The sequence below is a fragment of the Haliaeetus leucocephalus genome, unplaced genomic scaffold (assembly GCF_000737465.1).
Source record: "Haliaeetus leucocephalus isolate CR32 unplaced genomic scaffold, Haliaeetus_leucocephalus-4.0 Scaffold141, whole genome shotgun sequence".
Classification (NCBI taxonomy): Eukaryota; Metazoa; Chordata; class Aves; order Accipitriformes; family Accipitridae; genus Haliaeetus; species Haliaeetus leucocephalus.
Window position 1 is genome coordinate 371017 of NW_010972577.1, and position 23181 is coordinate 394197.

General features: G+C 34.3%; 1 protein-coding gene across 1 annotated transcript in view; it reads right to left on the bottom strand.

Annotated features, from left to right (window-relative positions):
- The window catches only part of LOC104827832 (CUB and sushi domain-containing protein 1), a gene marked incomplete at its 3' end in the record, with an annotated part of 962107 nt that overhangs the window by 371010 nt on the left and 567916 nt on the right, over window positions 1–23181 (bottom strand). Inside the window, exons 8-11 of the mRNA XM_010561097.1 lie at window positions 12397–12484; window positions 10080–10082; window positions 7312–7436; window positions 1869–1990 (exon numbers count right to left, since the gene is read on the bottom strand). Of these exons, the coding sequence (XP_010559399.1) occupies window positions 1869–1990; window positions 7312–7436; window positions 10080–10082; window positions 12397–12484 (338 nt within the window). The remainder of the gene's footprint in view (window positions 1–1868; window positions 1991–7311; window positions 7437–10079; window positions 10083–12396; window positions 12485–23181) is intronic.

Genomic DNA, 23181 nt, shown 5'->3' on the forward strand with positions numbered 1-23181 from the left:
TTTCTCTTATAAAAATATACTGCATTTTGCAGAATCAATGAGACTACATATTGTTGAATATAAGTTTGAGTAGATGCATCTGTCAGACATTTTGAATATTTTTAATGCTTGTCCATGTTTAAAAATGCAAAGTTATTTAATACTTTCTATCAAATTTAACAACTTTTAAGTCAAAGGTCATTCAGTGACAAATAGTCACTTCTAATTGCTATACTAAATAAAATGTAACAGTTCAGTTTGGAACTGAAAAAAAGCACTTTTTCTTCAGAGAGAAGTCTGTCATGGTTTAACCCCAGCCAGCAACTAAGCACCACGCAGCCACTCACTCACTCCTCCCCCATCCAGTGGGATGGGGGAGAAAATCAGGAAAAGAAATAAAACTCCTGGGTTGAGATAAGAACGGTTTAATAGAACAGAAAAGAAGAAACTAATGATGATAATGATAACACTAATAAAATGACAACAGTAGTTATGAAAGGATTGGAATGTACAAATGATGCGCAGGGCAATTGCTCACCACCCGACGACTGACACCCCGCCAGTCCCCAAGCGGCGATTCTCTGCCCCCCCCTTCCCAGTTCCTAAACTAGATGGGATGTCACATGGTATGGAATACACCGTTGGCCAGTTTGGGTCAGGTGCCCTGGTTGTGTCCTGTGCCAACTTCTTGTGCCCTGGCTGGGCATGAGAAGCTGAAAAATCCTTGACTATAGTCTAAACACTACTGAGCAACAACTGAAAACATCAGTGTTATCAACATTCTTCACATACTGAACTCAAAACATAGCACTGTACCAGCTACTAGGAAGACAGTTAACTCTATCCCAGCTGAAACCAGGACAAAGTCCTGCTACAGTAAAATGTTCTACAATGTGATAGTTCTGTACTTTTGCCATTTTTTCTGAATACATACCTTTATTGAGGCACCGAATCTGCTTTAAGAAAAAGTGAACCCAATATATTTTGCAAAGAAACAGTGTTTACATCTCAACAATATGCTATGAAAGCATGCAGCAAAATGATCTTTTCTTCAACTAAACATTTGCATTAATGTATGGTGAGATAAACATTTTTTCCTTAACTACATTAAAGAAGTCAAGAATACAGTCTCCAAAAACTTGCATAGGAAATACATGTTTTGTAATTATGAGAGTACATATAGCTTGTACATTTTTCAACTTACTGTAACTCATTTATTCAGCATTTTGCTACAGAAAAGTAAAATATAAGTGAAAGATTTTTTTAATTCTTTTTTTTTTCCTACTGGTAGGGGGTCTCTGTCCTTTATTGAGGAAATAAATTTATTTTACAGAAAGGCAAGTAAAAATGCATCTCAGTACACTGCAGTGTAATAAAAGTACTTAATTATTACTATTATTTTATGCATAATTATTCATAGTTACGTATTTAGAATCATTATTGGAAAACAGTGGATTGAAAAGAGAATAATGTAGATAGTAAAATACCTAACAAGATCAGAGAAAATACTTAGATGTATGTCTGGGTTTTATGCTAAGATTCAACAATAAGTAAGCATCAAGATACAACTCGAAAAATCCACTATCAACTCATTTAGTGATGTGTGATTCTGAATAAGATTTCATGTATTTCATTAGAAAATGCATTTATAACTTGGGAACTTTAACTGAGACCTGTTGCTCTGAGTGAACATTTTCACAGATATTACTAATTTAGATTTTTCTTCTAGTGCACAATATATTTTCTGAATATCTCTACTCTGGTCATTTTGGTGTTTAAATGAACACACACTTGCATGCGTTCATGCATTCGTGCAAATATGTACGAAATAATTTTAAGACAAATCCAAAATTCTACAGCTTGATTTGAGACAAAAAGAAAGAGCATACCTTTTCTGGGTCAGTTGTTGTAATGACCCACACGCAGTGTGCGTTGTCTTCATATTGAACTGGATAATTTGGTGATGTAATAATCCCACTTGGTCCACGTAAATTAGAGCCACATGTTCTTGCTAAAATGATAAACAACAAATCAGACTGCTTCTGATCAGTTGCTCTGTTTAAAATATATATTATAAAATTGCCATAGCATTAATAACAACTTGCCATGAAAGTATTATTATGCTGATATATTCTATAACAATTTGCCTTTGAAGATGTTTGAGCAAGTCAAAGAAATCCTGAAAAATTTCTCACAGAGGAAGGAAACCAGCACTTTCCAATTAATCAGCCCAACATTTACATTGCTTTATTCTTACTTTATGTAAATTAATTTCTCAGAATTATCATATCAATATTCTGTTTAGAGAGAGATTTACCCTCTTCAGGTAGGGGGAGAGAGCCTTCTATGTATGAATGTAAGAAGGGCCAGTATGGGCTCTCCTTCATGATTTCTCCATGGTTGGGGAGAAATAGACAGATGTATCCCATTATTTAACTCTATGTAACAGTATATCCTTAACTTAAACTTGGACTTCTGTTGTGTCTTAGCTTTTTACAGCAGAGGAAATAAAATTAGAAAGAAAAAAATATAAAATGGTTCTAGGCAGTAGCCTGACTTCTGTAAAGCACAGATTCAGTTGTGAAACCATCACAATCCCTCTGTTGCATTCAGCAAATCTGGACAGTTAACATTTTGAAAATAAATTACTTTACGAATTAAGTTATTTTCCAAACAGTATTAGGAATAATTTTCTAAAATATTCAAACTTCTCAAAATATTTCAGTATCTCAAAGTATTTAAAAAAAATATGTAGACATATAATTTTCAGTGACATGAAATGGAGTTATAGAACTCAGAACATTTCAAAATTCCACTTTCAGGTCTATGGTATACAGCACTTTGGCAACATGCTAAAATAGAGAGTCTAGATCATACCGTTTCTAAGTAGATACTGTATATCTTCAAATATCTGAATCTCAGAACCTATCTGCATAACTTCCATTAACTTCTGGTGTAATTTAGACTCTTCAGTTACTAAAGGTTTCAGTACAGGCAAGAGGAATGACTACATTCCTTAAAAACTTGGTCATTCCTTTTCTGAATATTAGAATAAAGTACTTTGGAAAATTTTAGGTTTTTTTCTTTCTCTGTGGCTGCCTCCATTCTGAAGAATGAAATATGAGCATTTCTTTACCACACGAACTTGCTGGGAGGAAGCCTGCTCTTCTCCATTAATAGAAGTGTGACTTGTATAAATAGGGAAAAAGGAAACTAGAGGAAAACTGGTTTCAGATTTTCTATTCTTCCATCACAATCTGCTACCAGCAGTTGGTCCTTTGTTACTATATTAGAGACTAGACTTTGAGAAGTAACTATAACTCTGTGTCTAGATTGAGTCACCTAGGACTCAGTTTTCCATGAAAATGTCTATCTGTGTTTATGATAGAAACCGTCTTAATGCACTTCCATGAATTTCACTTAAATCTCAGACATATCACATGGAAATCTTCCATAACTATCTCAGTAGAAACCAAAAAACTCCCTCATGCACATAGGTAATTCTACCAAAGCATCACTGACAATTATTAACAAGCTGTCTGTGCTTAACATGGAAAAAAAAGAACTAATCACATTTAAGCATGCCACTGCACGCTGCCTACTAGCAATACAGAAAGCTTAGCATATTGCTGCTGTATCAAGAAAAATATATTCTTTTAATTGCTAGAACAACAAAAGCACATTCATAGGACATTTTCATTCTAATAACTGGTAGAAGCACCATATGTCCAGCACCACAACTAGCAGACAATTAATGTATATTTATTTGTTTTCAATTCATCCTGCGTAAGGTCTGCTACAGTAGGAACTAATCCAGAGGTACAACTTTGTAGCAATAAGCTTTTGAATAGAGTTTGTACTGTCTCTAGCTATCCACAAAGAAGAAAGTCTAGGAAACATCTCCCTTCCAGATCTTTTTTTCAGTCAAGCTTTCTCCTATTTGAACTTTGAGGGAAAGGAAAAAAAAAAAAAAAAGGAAGGGAAAAAAAAAAAGCCAAGGAAGAGCTATAATTGAAGTTCTGCCCAAAGGTCTGCTTAGGAAATGGAGTTACTGCAAAACATTGCACAAAAATTGTTAGAAAGCTTGTGATATCACTTACAGAAACCAAGAATGAATTGCTGTAAGGTTATTAGGACCATTCAGTTCCTGAGGGCACTAACAGGCCTCAACTGCCCTGACCAGCCTCAGCTGGGGCCTTCCACTACTCCTTTCCTGTGGACCCAGGGAATCTATTTCAGGGTGGGGTTGGACTAGTAGTCTTTATCTGAGCAACGTCTCCGGAGCAGCTGTCTGCAGTTCCACCACAGCCACACCTGTGCCTGCTCACAGGCTTTATTGAACCTGACCCCTCTCCAGACTCTGACGTCTCGGCCCAGCCATGGCTCGTCCCCCTCCCCAAGGAGGTGCCGATGACCAAGGCTGGGGCTGTCCCTGGTCTGCCCTGCTGCCCACCTGGGGCGGCGGGATGGGCCCTGGCATTGAGGCCTGGCCCTGCACTGCCGCCTCAGGGAGACCCCCCCCTGCTCCCGTGTGCCCAGGGGGTCACCAGCCCCTTGCAAGTAAGGTAAGGGATTTGCCAACAGCAAGATGGTTCCTGGGAGTATTCATCAGCTTCATAAATTCTGAACTCTGCTTGTCACCGTTCTGGGGTAAATGTAAAGTTCAGCTTCTTCAGTAAGTCTCATAGGCTTGAAGTCATTAAGCCCACAGTAGCTACATGTAGCTTATCAGCTTTTCTACTTTAAGTGGATAATCGCTTAGAAAATGTGATAAGCAGTTCTTTGCATTGTGTACTTTGTCATCAAATGCTTGGTATGAGCACCATGAATACTGACATCTTGAAGGTCAGTAAAGGGTTTGGGAATAATACGGACTACAAATAAAACTTTTATCTTTCATTTCCCACCATCCACAAACATGCGTGTGCAACATCATAATATTGAACCAGAATTATACACCATTCAGCCTAAACAATGTTAATCTGTATTTAGAAAAAAACAAATTACTTGTAGAGACTGGCTGACTTGACCCTCAGACTGTTCTGAAATTTTAGCTCCAATTTTGGAAGTATGTTTGAGGAAAGAAACTTGTTTTTCCAACTGAGGTTTTAATGGAAGTATAGGACTAATTTATCCTATTTTGTTAGAAGTTTACTGGAGGGACTAAAGCATAATAGAGATATTTGCAGATAATAGATTAGAAGGAACAGCAAACATTAGTAATAACACACAGATAATTCAGCAGCAAATAGCCCCTTTCTGCTGAGCATTACTTTTACCATGCATAGATTATTTCAGCTCATTTCTGCAATGTATTAGCAAACAAGAATAAATTGAAGAGATGAGAAAAACCTCAAACCACCAAACAAGAGAGAGAACAGTGGAGTAGCATGGGCATGTTATTCTGCAGTAGTGTGAAACCAAGTACTGAGAGAATATATTTAGATTTTTCATTTAAATACACTAAGCTACAGAGACACTGAGCTCAAGAGACACTTATGAATCACAGTTGCTTTGGTGCTCTGGAAAGAGTAGGAAGTATGATTTTTATTTATTTCTTTTTTACTATGTTTTAGATTGTCCAGTCTTTACATGGATGTGTCTATGTAATATTACCCATGTTACATCTTGCAATAATTTATCCAAGACCTGCCTTCATAGACTTTTTTATTAGGTCTGACTGGAATGGAGTTAGCTTTCTTTATAGCAGCTTGTATGTTGCTGTGGTTTAGATTTGTAACTAGAATAGTGTTGATAACACAGCAGTGTTTTGGCTATTGCTGAGTAGTACTTGCACAACATCAAGGCCGCCTCTGTTTCTCACACTGCCCCAACAGCAAGTAGGCTGGGGGTGAGCAAGAAGTTGGGAGGGTACACAGCCGTGACAGCTGAGGGCAACTGACCAAAGGGATATCCCAGACCATATGATAACATGGTCAGCGAGAAAAGCTCAGGGAAAGGAGGCACGTTCGTGGTTATAGGTTTGTCTTCCCAGGTAACCATCACTTGTGCTGAGGCCCTGCTTTCCAGGAAATGGCTAAATATCTGCCCACTAATTGGAAGTAGTGAATAAAATCCCTATTTTGCTTTGGTTGCATGCACAGCTTTGCTTCATTTATTAAACTGTCTTGATGTCTACTCACAAATTTTCTGCCAGTTCTCTCCCCCATCCCACTGGCCATGAGTGAGTGAGGGGCTGGGCACATGTTTAGCTGCTACCTGGGGTCATCCCAACACAACTGTTTACACTCCTTAACGAAGACAGCATTATTTACAGGTATATCGCATACGTGATTATACAAGTTGAAAAATCTATTCTAACAACAGGAGAAAAATATTTTTCTTTTGGTATTATGAAATAGCTAGGTAATGAAACTTTTCATAAGTGTTTGAGTTTTATATAAGTAAGATTATGCTTTAGCTCATTCTTGAACAAGCAAAAGCTTAGGCCCAGGTGTTGCAAATCCTTCCCTCCACAGTCTCCCTATCATTTGCTGCCCTGTTAACTGGCATTCTGCACAAGATTTTCTGAGTACAAGTATCTCTTTGATCTACCTCAAAATGACAAACAAAGTATATCACACAATTTGTATGATTTTTTTTTCTTTTTTTTTTTTTTTTTTTTTTTTTTTTTCTATTAATGGTGGTGGGTTTTCTTGTTTTCCAGTGCCTGTCCTGGCTAGATTGTCTGTTTCTAGGAGGACATAAGGCAAGTACATTTCTAGGGTTAATACTTTCATTAACATGTACAATCCAAATATGCAACCCAAATTAATTTTTCTACTGAGAAAAAGGAAAAGTTCTGTACATAGACATATACTCTTTATTTTTCCTATATACCTCAGTTCTGGCATATTTTACCAGCATTTATGTATTTTTCTGTGCTTTTATTACAGGCTGTAGATTGCAATGGAAAAACATACAAACAAACAGCCACCTCCCCTCCTTCTCATAATGTGAGGAACATAATATGATTGTGAGGAGCTCCTATTTAGGAATTTAATTAGAAAAGTTTAACCTAAACATAACTAACTAGTTCTACTTAAAATGTTTAACATGACAAAAAGAAGATTAAGTGAAATGAAAATTATTAAAAGGAAATTAGCTCCCTAAATTGATACTGTTTCTACATCTTTGCTTGTGTGCTTCAAGCTAAAGAAAGATCTTTGTATATATATAACCATATACACACAAACATATATAAGATATAAATTATATATACACACACGGTGGTTTTTGCTTTGTTTTGAACATCATTTCATTGCATTTCTAACCAGAAATTATAAATTACCCTTCCAAACCTCAGGTAAAATTCCAAAGAATAGCACCTACCTCTGCAAATTGGCCTGTGGTCACTCCAGGCAGCCAGTGTATCTGTCACTCTCTGACAGGTGATGCTCTTAGAACCTTGCAGCACATAATTATCTTCACAGGAAAACTGTACACTCGCACCCACCCTAGGACAAAAATGGGAGGAAGAATGTAAGAATTAAAATAAATTTTAAATATCAACCTCCCCAAATAAATGTAATTGCCACCAAATGACAATATTTCTAGGTCCAAACAAAGAAATGAAGGTGGTAAATTCTACACCATCATTATTATATTAATAAAAAAACCAAATTATACTGCAGGGAACAGATCTACTCTTTAGTTTATCCACCTTTTAAAGAAGTAAGGCCAAGAATACAAAGCAATTGTGGTATTATGTTTGATCCTTTAAACTATGACTTCAATGAATATATATAGAGATATATTTTTTTTAAGAAAAAATATAATCACTGTTCTTTCAGGCAACAAAATTTACTTCATGAATAATTTCAACCTCTCCATATTCTCTTAAATGAGAGAATAAGCAGTTAGATATGGTAATTTGTCAACATGTATGACCAGGAAATATTAATTTCAGTAAATTTTAATGATTTATTGAAAATTCCTGACCTTGTTGAAATTTCCTATTAAAAATTACGCTAAATGATAACTGTTATTAGGACTGAAATTTGACTGTTACACTTGTAACTTTGAAATGTGTCTTTTGGGATGATTTATAACTTTTTTTTTTTAATAAATAATTTCTTTCTGAACAATGCTGATGAATATTTCTGAAGAATTAAAAAACTGTATATAGTTACTGTGTATCTCAAAGAGAGCTTTCCTAAACAGTATTTACATTTCTGCTTCCATTTATTATCTCTTACATTCTTTGTTCCCCATCATAATCAACCAGTTTTGTTGTTAGCTTTCTTGCACTTTTAAATCTGTATCTGATAATCCCATGGTGTGAACTAAGTGATCTTGATAAAGCAGATTTCTCAGTTTGGTCTTTCTAAGTCACTGAGTCCTAAACACCAGGGGATTGCTAGATGGCAGTCAGAAAGCTCAGTGGTTAAAATTGTGCTGTGGAGAATAGCAAATAGCCTCATTCACTAACGTCCAGCTCATTCCTACCCTTCAAGAACAAGTATTCTATTAGTTTCTCAGAGGATCTCACAAAGACAAACTATACTGTTTATCATTCTTATGATGTTCTTCTATAGTTCTTTCACAAAACTTGAATAAGATCCTTTTTCTTTCTTTTTTTTTTTTTTTTTTTTTAAATTTTAATGTGATGCTTCAAATCTAGGAAAGCTTTAAAACCTACTTTTCTTACCACTTGCTACTTGATCTGTTAAACATGCAAAAATCAGAAGGGTAGGGAAAATATTGGCCCTTTCCTTCAGTAGTTCATGGGAAATGTATGAAAACCCTGAAGAGTAATATCATTTTCTATACTGTATTCATTTTATATTTGTCATTATCTACTATCCTTCAGAACATTCTTAAAACCCTCAGAAAAATAGACCAAGCATGATTCCAAATACATACCTCAAATTAATAAACAGTTTCTCTTATTGGTAAAGAAAATATTATGATTAATTAATCTGACATTTTAATGCTCTGAACACATATTTTTGAATGTATTTTTCTCATATTTTGTAGCATTATGAGCTCTGAAAATTTGTTCTATGGGAACAGGAAAAAACAACCAGTTACCTAGTTGTGATAAATGTAAATTGAGAATTGAAGTATTTAAAAATCATACTGGATAAAGACTTTCCCCAAAGTATAATGATGTGTGAACCAACTTGAAAGCTTCAACGTTCCCCTGAAGTTTGCTACTATCAAGACATGTAAGGAAAATTACAAAACTGTGCACATACAAAAAATGAGAGTAAAATGAAATGTACAATTATTGGATGTCTGCAATTGCAATTTATAATTTAACATTCCTGATTATTCCCCCCAAGAAAGAAAGAAAGAAGGGGAAAAAAACCCAGGAGGAACACAAATATTCTGATGTCTGATGCAGTAAGTGAAGGTTTTCATGTTTAGACTGGGTTTTCATCATTACAGCAATATTTAAAAAAAAAATTATTAATGGATACATAAAATGTTACAAACTAATCTATACATTTAGGATGATTCAATTTGTTTCACTATTATTATACACAGTATATTGTATTTTCTTCCAAAGCTCTGGAAATAGCTTGTATCTAAGGACTAATAATGTGAACTTCATGTATTTTACACAGTGGATATCATCTTTTGAAATGTTTGATCACAAACTAAGTGACACAAAATAAATATGCTGACTACAGCATATGAAAAACAAACAAAAAATCTAGCAAAACTGTCAAATTAAAGAGCAAGGAAGGAACACGAAGTACTTAAAAGCTCCTTAGTGTTAGAATTTGGGGTGGAGAGAAACCTCAATGCTAGCTATAGGCATTGACAAGCACAATCTTTTGAAAGTCATTTCAAGAATTCTAATTAAACTTCAGGTGGGCTACAGAAGAGCAGTTATAGGTTTTACCAGAATGACTGAGATAGTTCTGGACATGATTTATGTGTGGCTACATTATATGCTAAGTCTGTTTTAATATCAGTTAAGATCCATCCTTTTTGAAGCACCTATTGTGAGAAATCAGGTTTATGCCATGAGTCTGACAACTGATACTTCCAAGAAAATAATTTCAATGTAATTTTAATTCTGCCAAGGCTTACAAAAGAAGGAAAAAAGTATTGAAAAGTTCTAAATACTGCCGTACTGTGACAGGTACCGACTGTCACACTATAATATATGTGAAGGAAATTAAAAGTTTGTGTAAGTAACTAGTTAATAATGAAATATTTGTGTATATATATATATAGTTGCTATATAATACATACATTGCAGATATCCGAATGAAACCATATCTCTTTAGATGTTTAAGAGAACAGTGGATGCTGAAAAATCTCAGGTGAGCTGAGTCACTAGAGTATTTCCTGTTACCAGGCAATCAGATCTAGCTAAACAAGCATCCTAGGGGAGGGGATGCACCTGGGCCACACAGACTGCAAAAAAAGTCCTTATCCTCTAAGCAATGTCCAAATTGCCGAGTCTCTTCATTGGTTCTGCTTGACATTTTTCCATTAAAAAAGGGGGCATCCTTTTAAAGCCATATTTTAACTTATTTGATCTGTGATTTCAAAGGAAATTATTACTTCATTAATTTCCAGTTGTTAACAATTAATATTTTTAATTTTTATTTTTTTCTTTTTCACATCTTTACCTCTCTAGTCACTGAGCAAATCTGCGGGCACTGGAAGTGTTTTGTTTTGTTAATTCTGTATGTAAACTTTCAACAGGGGGAAGAAATCAATTTCCTCTTTTTTCTTTTTCCATTTTAAATTTGAACTGTATCAAAGCAAAATCTGTGCTTTTATAAAGCAAGCTAGAATTTGACTGAAAGAAGGGATTTTTTAAAAAGAAAATAATTCTGTGAGAAATACTAAGCATAAGAAAGTTCCTTTAATTTTAAAAAGCTGTTTTGAAAATTTAAAAGCTATTTTTGTTACAAGTGTCAGTGGGATTGTGGAAAATGATTGTATTTTCACAGTACCACACATACCATGTAATATTTAAGGACAGCTGAAATGTTATTGTTTATATTCATTTTAGATTTCATTTAAACAATCTACTGTTTTGAGACCTCACATAAAAATAAAATGTGATATTTACCCCAAACTTGTATTGATTATGCTCTCTTTATCTAGCAAAGTCTGAGTTGCCGTTTTGCCCTCAAAATGAATCCAAATAGCCGCTGGATTTTTTTGAAATCACTGAAAATCACCTCCCCTACTTCCTGAACTGAACACAGTAAAAGTGTGGCAGGAGGACAGAATGAAAAGGTTAAGATTTCAATACCTTTTTGTTTGCTTTATGATATTAGAATGAATGCCATTATTATGCTGAAAGTGATGAAACCCTTTTCAAAGAACTTGTCATCCCTGAATCAGTTGGGTCTCAGGCTGTCTTGAAAATAAACCCTCTGCCTTTCCATCAATCCCACTCACAACATGTCTTTCAGCAGACTAGAAAAGATTTTGAATAATGTGCATTTTTACATGTTTTAGTTCAGATTAATATCCACAGTTGTCATTCTCCCCCTGACAAGAACAATAGCTCCTTCTGGTGTCTATACTTGCCTCTTAGAAAAGAAAAAACATTGCCTTTCTTTTACTCTCTGCAGTATTGTCATTACATTGGAGAAATGTAAGTAACAGCAAATATTATTTCCCTTCTCTTATGGAAGAGCTTGATTTGTCATTTCAGAGAAAGAAAAACTAAATTCTAGCCAAATTCTCTATTTAAATTTCAAGCTAGATATAGATAGCTAACTTTAAGATAGCTAAGATATGTTTTAAATAAGTATAAAAAAAGTTTACAGTACATGAAAAACAGTTGCTGTTGCATAATCAGTTTTGAGATAACAAGTAAGGTTTAGGAAAAAAATAAGATTTTATTATTTCTCTCAAATAATATTCAGAATTGGAGGCCCAAGACACGCACACAAATAACAAGTGATCGAAGTATACTAACGTGTTTTATCAAATCTTACATGATGTTGCTTGTGCTATTTTTTAACACCTTACACATTCATTCACCCCCATGAACAGCAACCTTCCTTCCTTCTTCATAAGGGTCCATTTGACCTCATCCTCTTTTTTTTAATGAATATCACAAAAGCTGAAAACAAAAAAAGCAAGGAGATGGTATTCATCACAGCCTCAGACACTGAATTTGCCATGTTTGCCGAGCTTTTTAACAACTTTTATATAGTGGGAAAACAGACAATTCTCTCTGCTGCTGCTTCTATGCTGTCTGGTGAGTTCTGCCTTTCCTACGCAAGATTATGATTCTCTAAAATTCCTATTTAAAATGCATTGATTTCAAAGAGAAACAAGCAAAACCAAGATATGAAATGGACTGTAGCTATTTTGACAAAGACTCGACACATTTGAAACTAGGGAAATTACATGTATTAGTTGCATGCTTTGTATGCATGTAACAGGAAATACCTCCTCTTGGACATACAGAAAACTAAACGTGCCTACCTGAAGTCAGAGCCCACCCTTTTCCCATTTTCAGGAATTCCAGGATCAGGACATGTATCAGATGCAATTGCATCCCCACCCTGGGTCACTGCAAAGTAAAGGAAAAAAAAAAATATTTAGATATGCAGCTGTAAAGATGACTCCTCACTTTTCCAATACATTAACTTCCACAGCCTGAATTCAACCATATGCATATTCATAATTTTTTCTTGGAACACTATAAATTATTACTAAAAAGAAGCCCCATATAATTGATTTCTTGGGTTTATTGTTTATTTCCTTTGGTTATGATAAAAAAAAAAGCATGTTTTGCTTCTGTGGGAAAATGAATGATTGATTTCCCATGGTCAGTCATCTTTTTATGGATATAGTAGGATCCATGGCTGTTCTCAGACAGGGAACACAACATTTCATGAAGTCACCTTCTGAAATATTCACAACACACCACTCTAAGATTAAGATAGTGTAAGAAAATAAAATCTCTTTTAAGCTTCTGTCCATAATAAGACTTGAAATAGACAAAAGTCAAGAACCCAACTGTAATACAGAAATATTTTTATGAAGATAAAGTTCATCTCAAAAATATACAGAAAACCCCATAAAGCAATGCATTTCTAACCAGCTCATGTTATGTGCTCATGCAAACAAGGCTCAAAATCTCTATTTTGTGCTTTCAGGTAGGAATAGAAAGAGAAGATATCCTATACTGTTTCATTCCTTTTGTCCTCTGTTCTTTCTTCCTCCAGACTGTCAGATATTTAAATAATACTAGGTATATAAATGTATAAACTTATAATCCTTTCAAAACTCAAAACAATTTGAGCATTCAATTTTCAGTTTTCTTCTTTTTCATTTGTAAAAAGGTATTTAAGGAATCTGTGGAATTAAAAGTAATTAATCATAAAGAAAATACATAAAGTAACAGAGCACAATAGTGTGACTATACAGAAAACCTGAATACACATATGCTTTCTATCCTGCACATATGCACAACTGTGTCCATGTGTATTTACACGTCTCCTGTTTTTCTGTTTCCTCCACAGATGAACAGAGCTAGTAGGAATTTGTGGATCACATCTTTCATCTTAAAAGATTTTTGGGAAACCATTAAGAACAGGGCAGAATGTTATCCCTGAATAATAATAATAAAAAAAAGTTGGAATATTTCAGCTGCACAAAATAAATTACACAAGCCTGAGTGGATTACAGATGACAGCATTACAGCTGAAAGGTGATGAGAGATCAGATGTAAAAAGTGGCTGGTTTTCCACACAGTGATATGCTTTCAAATTGAATACAGCAGCAGAGTATGGTGACAAGTGGGATACATACGATCAGATGGTAAGTGCTATAAATCTTTATGTCTGTTTTGGCAGCATCAGGGACAATTAATTTGTATAGAAATCCAAAGTTTTACAAGAGAAGATTTAAAGATATAAAAAACTCTATATACAGCACTACAAAAACATAACTAAGACAAAGCACTTGTAAGTACCAAAATACTTGACCTGAGCACAGATTCTTCTTAAAGTAGAGAAACTGCAACAATTACGGTATATTTCAACATTTGTCTACATTATTTTTTTTTTTATTTTGGCATATAGAATGTTTTAAAAATATAGGAAAGGAAAGGAATCATCTCTTTCTCCACATCTTTTTAACTTTACTTATTGCATTGTATACTGTTTGTCCCAGAAATCTCTCTTTAAAGAAGGTGAAGAAAGATTATGATAATTTCAGATATGTTTTTGCAGACACAGTTAAAAATATGATGTTTTACTTAAAAAAATATTTCCTGATAAATAAAAAAACCCAAAGCATGAGTAAAAATCCAGTTCAGCTGGACAGAAGTATAGCATCTGGAATTCACCAGCTTGAAAACACTCCAGACCAAGAGCCCAATCCTACTAATTTCACTAATATTACTTAGATTGATAAAAATTTTTGTGTGTGTGAATAAAGGCTTTCAGAACAAGTTTATACGAGCTAGTAAACATGTATTTTATTCTCTGAGAATTTAATTTTGTAGTTTCTTGAGAAGTGTCAGCATTGAAGTGCTGTTACAGTCAAAACGTGATCTTGCTAAAAAAGCAGCCTGCTTGTACACTGATGTTCCTTCAAATAAATAATCTTCCTACTAACATTTTTTTCCAGGAAAAACACCCACAAGTAGGTACTACTTTTAGCACAGAAGTGTAGCTTTGTTAGTGGAGGTGAGGTTCAGTTTTGACTACTGAATCACCAAAACACAAAAAATAAGCAATATGACTGATATAGTTATTCAACATATCAAGTTTACTAAACTTGAACCTTACAGTAACAACTGTAATACAAGGTGGAGAACACTGCCTTTGCTATCATGTTTTAATTGTAATGCAACTGTAGCATTGCAGTGAAGCTACCTCCTTTTACAGACATACATACAAAATGTGTAAGTATTTTGTTTGGGACACCAGTAAATGTTGACTGAGACCTTACTCATAGCACTGAACGAAGTGATCTCCCCAGATGGATGATGACCTCTGAAAAATTCTCTTCTCAGCCATGACCTTCCTCTGTCAACACACTCTCACACCAATATCAGGGAAGGGTGATTCAGGCTATCGTTTACCCAGAGAAATACTCTCTTGAAACAGAGCAGATATATGTCTGGAACTCGGCACATCTTCCTGGAGGTTTACGGGCCTTGTTAATCACGGCCCAGGTTTTAGCTTCCACTTTCCCCAATGAACTGTCAAGTGTTTTTTAACAGATGGTGGTTGCATGACATGCTGTCATAACAAAATAAATCCAACACCTGTAAAACAAGCCTGTCTGATTTTATCTTTCCAGATGGGAAAAAAGGAACAAATTTCTTAAATTAGTGAAACCATTTATTACCTTTAGTGCTTCAGGGACACCAGGGACTTTAGTGCATTTATAAATATATGTATATACTTTTACATGTTAATATGCTTAAAACCTTTACCTGCCAGTATTTTGGAATTTACCTAAAAATTAGATTTTAAGATTTTTTTAGCTCCAACATTTGTTATTATCCAGACTGAAAATAGATTACATGATGCCCAAGTGCATCCCTGTCAGAGACCTTTATCTTCCTCTGTTTCAATCCTGTCAGATTTCCCCTTTATCCACCACCACTATGAAGTATTAGCCACTGGTATTGAGATCCATAACGTGGGAGGAGAAAGTATCATCTTTGATTTGAGCATCTCACTTCTAGAATATGTTTAAACTTTGCAGTCTCATTCTGAAAGCATCTCTTAGACATGTCATCTACTATTCATCCAGTCACATGCCCAATCTTTCACTGTTATACCTTTAAAGAAAAAGACTTTTTTATGCCCTTGAAAGACCTGTCTTACCTGTTTGTACTCTTTCAAAATGACACTGTCTAAAGTTTCATTTACCTAGAGTGTTATAAAGTGTTTCATGCTTTTTGCATCTTTCTTCTGATTTCTCCTTTATCATACCAAACTTGCTTCTCTTTACTTTCAAAACTCACTCACAGACTATCTGTATTTTAACTATCATAATCTCAATTTTCATTTTAGAATTTTAAAATTTCAAAACAATGAAGGTATTAAGGAATATGGAAGGTTATTTTCCTATTTAAAGCTTGTAAAACTTAGAAATAAATATCAGTTATGCAGAAACTTTGGCACAGCTATGCGCTAATTAGTAGCATTTATCTTAAAGCACTAACAATGTTCCTCTGTATTGTGAATATAAACTAAACATTTATTTATAAACCTGTACTTGTGAGAAATAAATTTAGGACCAGTCTAAATAATACCATCCTCTCTTAATATATTCTTAGTACATTCTCAGTATAACCTCTCTGTTTTAAAAAGAATTTTAAGAGTATATAATCCTGGAAAATATTAAAGTAAGATACTGTTTTACATAGATAATTCTAAACACCATATCCCAGTTGCACACAGTTCTTCAAGGAACCATCAGCTAGAAAAAAAACGGTGTGTGTTCCATGAGACTAACATCTGAAAAACTATTTGAAATCACAGGGTAGGGAGAACAGTGAGGAAAGATTCTAGTCAGTTTTTGTTTTTTTTAGTATTAGTTACTGTAGAGTCTAACAGAACTCTGCCTTTCTCTTTTTAACAGAGGGTTTGAGAAGAACAAAGGTGCTTCAACCACCAGACATGTCTGTAGTATAGAGACAGAGCATTCTCAGTGGATGCAGCTTAACTCTGGAACTTCTCGACACGCCATGCTATTATATACTGCCAAACTTACATATTCTCACCCCTTTCTGCAGTAATAGTGGAAGAGAAGCTGTGAGTTCATTAACGTGATGGACAGCTTTTCAGTCTATATACAACCTCTATGGTTAAGACTGGTGATTTAAATTTCTATTTGATAAAAAATCTATTCTTTCTTTACAGACAAAGAATGAATCAATACCATTTCTTCCATTTCTCAGCTGGTATCATGCTGACTAGAGTTTCCACAGCTTTGGAGGTCATCTTTATTGTTTTACTTGGTATATGACACAGTAAGAACAGAACTCCTTTAGATGTTTCACATGTTCTAATGCAATAGTTAGAATCTTGTTTACTGCCAGAAGAAAGACTGGCAGTAACTGTAAACAGAAATCAGACCTTAAAAAGTTGTAATCATAATAATAAACAATTAGCAGATACATTAACATCCTAATTTAGCTCAGCATTTGGGAAGTGTTTAACTTTAATCAAGGAGCAATATTAGGCAGGAGGAAGGGATGGTGCAACATATGTCTCATGCAGCAAGAGAAGCAACATGAGCTCCCTTGTTATAATATCGGTTCTACTCCAGGCAAGCTGCCTTGCTTTAGATGCATTTGGAATCTGAATATACATTAATGATCTACTCATGCTCATGTAAAGCATGTGATGAAATGCTTTGAAGGGGTGGACTTTGAAACAAAAAAATTATTATGTATAGATGCATTGTACTGTCTATCTTTCTTCAGTAGCCATTAGGTTAGTAACAAATATTTGGTATTCATGCTTCAGCCTGCAACACCTACAGTTTTAAAGCTAACAATTTGGGCAGTCTGTTTGGACATTTACTCATTCTCGTAGTGATATCACCAGCCTATAGAAATGTTCTGGATTTAAGAAAAAAAGAAATCCATAAACCCAGGAACACTCATTCCTTCAATAATTTCTTTTAATAATTTTCAAATTAAAACAAAAATTGCAAGAATCACCTACAAGAAGGCCTTGCCCAATACTGCATGGAGGCTACAGAAAAGACCGTAAAATACACTGTGGAAAGATATTATAAGAAATGGCATTTTTTTCTAGAGCAGACTGACAAGTTTGTAAACTGAACAAAACTTTACAATGAATGAGTACTTTATCTCTCTATTATGATGAAAATAAAAGCTGACATATGTAAATATCAACCTCTTTCCAGCCAAGAAGTCACACATGAGTGCAATGACACTGTATCAGTGAAACAAGATATTAGATGCACTAATTAATGCATTAGAGCCACATCTTGGTTATTCATTAAGCTCCTTAGATTTCCAGTTATTTACATTTTAATTTTTTAAAAGGTTGGTACATATTAAAAAAAATCTAAGAGTTCTATACATAATTTTGGTCATTAAATAATTATGCTTCAAAAGTGAAACCAAAACATTGCAATTATTCTTTATCAAGTGTACTAGAAATCACTTGTTTCACATAGCGATGAATAACGTGGTCGCTGGAAAAGAAAAAAAGATGTATATCCTTAATGTCGTGACATGACAATATATGGAGAACAGGTATGAAAGATTATCATTATATAAAAGAACTGAATATACTGTGGTTGTTTTGAATTTAGAAAGTTGGAATTAATGGATGATAAGAAAGATTTTAAAGCACAAAAGCTTCAATCCACAAATACATTCACAGGCAGAATTAATTGAATGAAATTTTCCGCCATAAGTTTAGCTGCATTTGCTCTAAAATGTCAGTTACCCCCAACTTGAGGATAATTTCAAGCTTTCAAAGTTTTTGACTTATCCAGATCAAATAAAAGAATGAATTTGTGAATAATTTTAATGGTCAGACTGCATATGCAGCAGGAGGTCTTTTTTTGTTTGCAAAGACATTTATTAGCAGACTTCTTGTGTTGCACTTCTTAGCATCACCTACACTTTAGCTATTTCAAGATAGTGTCTTACTGCAAATAATAGGGCAGCAAGTTAGGGTCATGATAAAACTTGCTTATAAACAATGTCTTGCATACACCAAATCATCTGTATTAGGTTTTATTCTAAAAACTATGACACAGTCAGAAAAGGGCAAAACTGTTTTACATGAAAATACGCATGAAAAGTCAAATGTAGTTATTTTAATAATTTTGGTCTACATAATTCTGACTACATTAAAAAAAGTGATAGTTGGTTTTGTCTCTTGAACTCTTCACCAAATTAGAGGACATAAATTGGATTTAACTCCTTGTTCTAAGTTGGAAACCTAATAATGAGATACAAGGGCATTACTTACATGGGTATATGGCAGTATATGCTTAGTTACAGATGCTGCCTTATAATTAAATAAGATCACAGACATGACAGAAAATACAGATTTGAGTAGAAATAATAGCTGAAATGAAAATACCATGACAAAAAATATATATATTTCAACTGGAGAAAGAAATACAAAGAGTGCTATATAATATTTTGCCACTCAATTTCATCCAGGCTTTTAGAAGACAGGAAAACTACTGTTAGCAAAATAAAATGAGTTGATGGTCCATATGCTCCATCATAGGCTTTAAGTAACTGCTTCAGTAAAAATAGAATAACACTGATCTGTTACAATCAACAGAAATAAACCTGCATTATTTTAATGAAGAAGTGGTAGATTACTGAAACCCAGAAAGACAGAAAAGAAGACAGAAATAAACAAGGAAGGACAGGTAATGAAAGTTTTGAAGTTCAACAACCTAACTACTTTCAAGAAGGTAGTTCAAACTCTCTTTTTCCTTAATTTACCTATGAGTTGACTTTAATGTTTAAATACTATTCAACAGGAAAATATGGTCCTGTTGACACCAGATGACATAAACGCATAAGGCCATTCTGGGCAGTTATACAAGAAGAAACTGCTATCCAAAACTTGCCCAGGTGAATCTGGGCGCAGAGCACCCTTACAGATGGCACTGTGTTTCTTCAAAATCATTAACAAATCTTCCAAAGTATTGTTCTATTAGTTCAACAAGCCATAGACAGCTGTTAGATTTCATTTAAAACTGAAGTTCTCCAGTGTTTCTCACGATAAGAGTATTTTAGCTTTGAAAATTTGTAAAGAAAGTTTAATCATCCTTTTGCTTTGAAAAGTCAGATAAAAAAAATATTCATTTCTGTAACAGAAAGTATAAATAACCCTATCATTTTCACATGCTAAAGATAATTCCTTTAGGCTTTTTTGAATAAGCTCTAACACCTTCACACATTGGGAAATCATCATCCAACTGGATTGCAGCTGTCAACACTTGGTTAAAATACAGGACCTCTGTAGTTTACTGATATATTTATGGCACTCCCCAGCACTAGCAGCTGGGGATTTCTACCAGTAGTCTTATACTTGCTACAGCCAAAATAGTTGGTATGTCCCACTTACCTTTGTTATTCCTTAGTAATCACAAGGCCTGAGAATAGATTGCCCTTACATAATTCCAACAGTGGGTTTGTCCATTCTTAGAGAGTGAATCAGCAGTTAATAAAAAGAAAAAAAATTTTTTTCTCTTTGTTGTGTTCTATTTGGATTTCTCAAGGGAATTTGAGCAACTCTGCTTTGCATCCAAGTCTGTTTTCAGCAGCTGAATATAAGATTTATTCCAGCTTAATGAAGCAACTTAACGCTCAGCAGATGCACAGCTTTTAGTCAGTCTGGGAGCTTATTAGTCCAGCTTCTCTTGAAGTTGTGAAGAGCCTGCTCCCTCATAACAACCTTTGTTTTTATATTTACCTCTAGATCAATATAACAATTTAAAGAAATATATTTTTACATAGCCAAAAAATGCCACATTTGGAACTGTGGGGAGAAATTGTCAAATGTTTACCTTTTTAGTGTAATTAAACATTTGGATTTTAGCCTGATGAAAATACTACTTAAAGGGTAGAGGTGAAAGGATTAATTTAAGTTTTAGCAGAAAGTTATGATTTAAATATATTTTCCCTGTAATTTAGAATACATTGGGAACTAGAATATATTCTATTTCCCCCATTTCTATGGGGAAATTCCTACAAGTCACACAAAAGCTACAGTTCAGAATCAGATGCATCCACCATATATACTTTGGGGGGAGGGCTGGTCAAGGTCTTCCACAATGCACAGGCAGTTATGCAAACCTCCAGAGATACTGTTTGGCTCATTACAGATAAAGCTGCATCATAAAAGATGGAGACTCCTTTGATAGTTGCAAACACAAGATTATCACAGGTGTTGAATTCATCAGTCCCTAGGAACAGACAACTGAGTTTGGAAAAACCAGGTCGACCATACTGAAAGCATGTATCTGATTTCCTTCAAATGATGGTGCACACACAACAAGCTACTAGTGCCAACAAGTACTGTTAACTTAAGTGCGAGAAAACCGGTGGCTCTAAAAATCTGAAATTTTCCAGTGAGAGAAGTTCACTCACCAATGATTCAATACAGTTCCACCAGACGGAACATGTTAAGTTTACATTGTGCTTGCTTTTAGTCAAGGAATTGACACCATAAACTATAGTAAGAGTACCTTAAGATTGCAAAATCTATCACTTATTAAGACTTGCTTGAACTGAAGCTATTCATGCCTGAAAATGTACAAACCCATTTTTACCTTTTCATTTTAATTTATGATTCATGGAAGATACCAATTTAAATATATTGTCCCTTCATTAATCCTGATACTTAAATAATGATCTGTACCATATCTTTATATTGCTTAAGGTCATGAGGGGAAGACAGAGAAGAAACTATCCCTTATCACTGCATAACAACTACATTGTGCTGTCTTTGTGGCTTACTTACAGTAAAACTATTTAGCACTCACCTATACTCATCAAGCCTATTAAGTTCTTATAACATTAAAGACACTCCTTAGTCATTAGTTTTCACACTGTACTTTGGATTCCAGTGTTATTTCATGACTTGCTGTAGGTAATGACACTTTTGCACCAACTGCAAAGACCAAACTTTGACTGCAAAATATTTGTCTCCAGACATGAGCAAGTATTTTACTTTCTTAGTATTACAAAATACTCAAACACAAGGAAATGGAAAGCCATGGCCTCAGTGAAGTCAAGAGATAAAATATCAGTAATGACAGGGGGTGCAGGATTTTATCTGATAGGCAAATGATAAATAAATAAAAAAAATAATAAATACATTACAATTTCTTCTTCACATCACATGACAGAAAGAGAAAGCAAAAACTTGACATGAAAATGAAATTACTGTTATACATTTGTCCTTTGCAGACCACACAATAAGCTATGTGTAAGGCTTAAACACATAGCTCACAGAAAACAGAGTTGCTGCTTTTTTCCAGTACCACTTCATTCAGAAATGTAGGAAATTCAGTAATTTACTTTGAAACGACAGAGCTGATGAAGAGTCAGTAGTAAAGATCAATTTTATGGGATATCCAGCAGCATTTTTTTCAAAAGAAATAAACCCAACATGTTGTTTTGTCTCAGTGGCTTAGAAGTTTGGAAAATTCCATTTTTCACCAGCATCAGGTTATAAACTCACCCTACAATGCTATTTACTTGTAAATATACTGCCACTTTATAACATATTTTATTGATTCACAAGGCAGTCTTTTTCTTTGCCTTAAAAAATAGCTATCTAGCATCTTACTGAGCACTGCCATTTCTGCAATAAACCTGAAGGTGACTATAAATTTTAATTTTTTATATCAATAAAGGTTAAAATGACTGTGTTTAAATAAAATTCTCATTTCCTTAATTATTTATTTAATATACATTTGTCAATCAATGCATTACCTGATTTTTTTAGTCTGGTAACTGATATTAGATTTTTGGTTGGCTTTTCAGAGTAAATTATTTAGCATTGTGTAACAAATCTGAAGAGGTAACAAAACAGTTAGCCATGTGCATACTGCATTGAGAATCTTATTTTTCAATACAACCTTTAGGATTTTGCACTGAATGTATATATATTGGTCCGCTATCCAAGGTTTGCAGAATTTCATCAAATAGGCTTCAACTTTGAGAAAGACGTTAAAATTAGAAAATAACTGCTAGCTATGGGATAGTCTACTGGGGTGGAGCTCTTTATACAGAACATAAGATAAACTGATCCATAAAAATTCCATTCTCTAGCCTTACTCTGACTTCTGTTTTGACTTTGAGCAAGCCACTTAAGACCACATCTTAAGTGAAATGTAGGTAGAACATGGAAGCTTGTGACCAGAACTATTCCTGAAGTTTCCTGTTGAGCTGCTCTCTAAAGCTGGAAGCATTTAATTGTGAGGAGTCTTCACTTTCTGCCTACTTTCACCTACTTAATAGCTGCAGTTTTGTTCTTGCCAAGAAGCAACATCTCTTAAGAGTCCTCTTGACAGGACTAAGCATTGTACTGTCTTTCTTTTTCTCACAGTTAGAGCAGATGAGCTCAGAATATCTCTAACATATCACCAAGAAGACTGCATTTCTCATAAAATAAGAAACACAGCAGCTGATGATGATTTTCTTTAGAGGTGCAGCTTAGTAGTTAGAATAGTCTCAAAAAAAAAAAAAGTTCAAATACCTTGTCTAGCTTAGTTAATTCA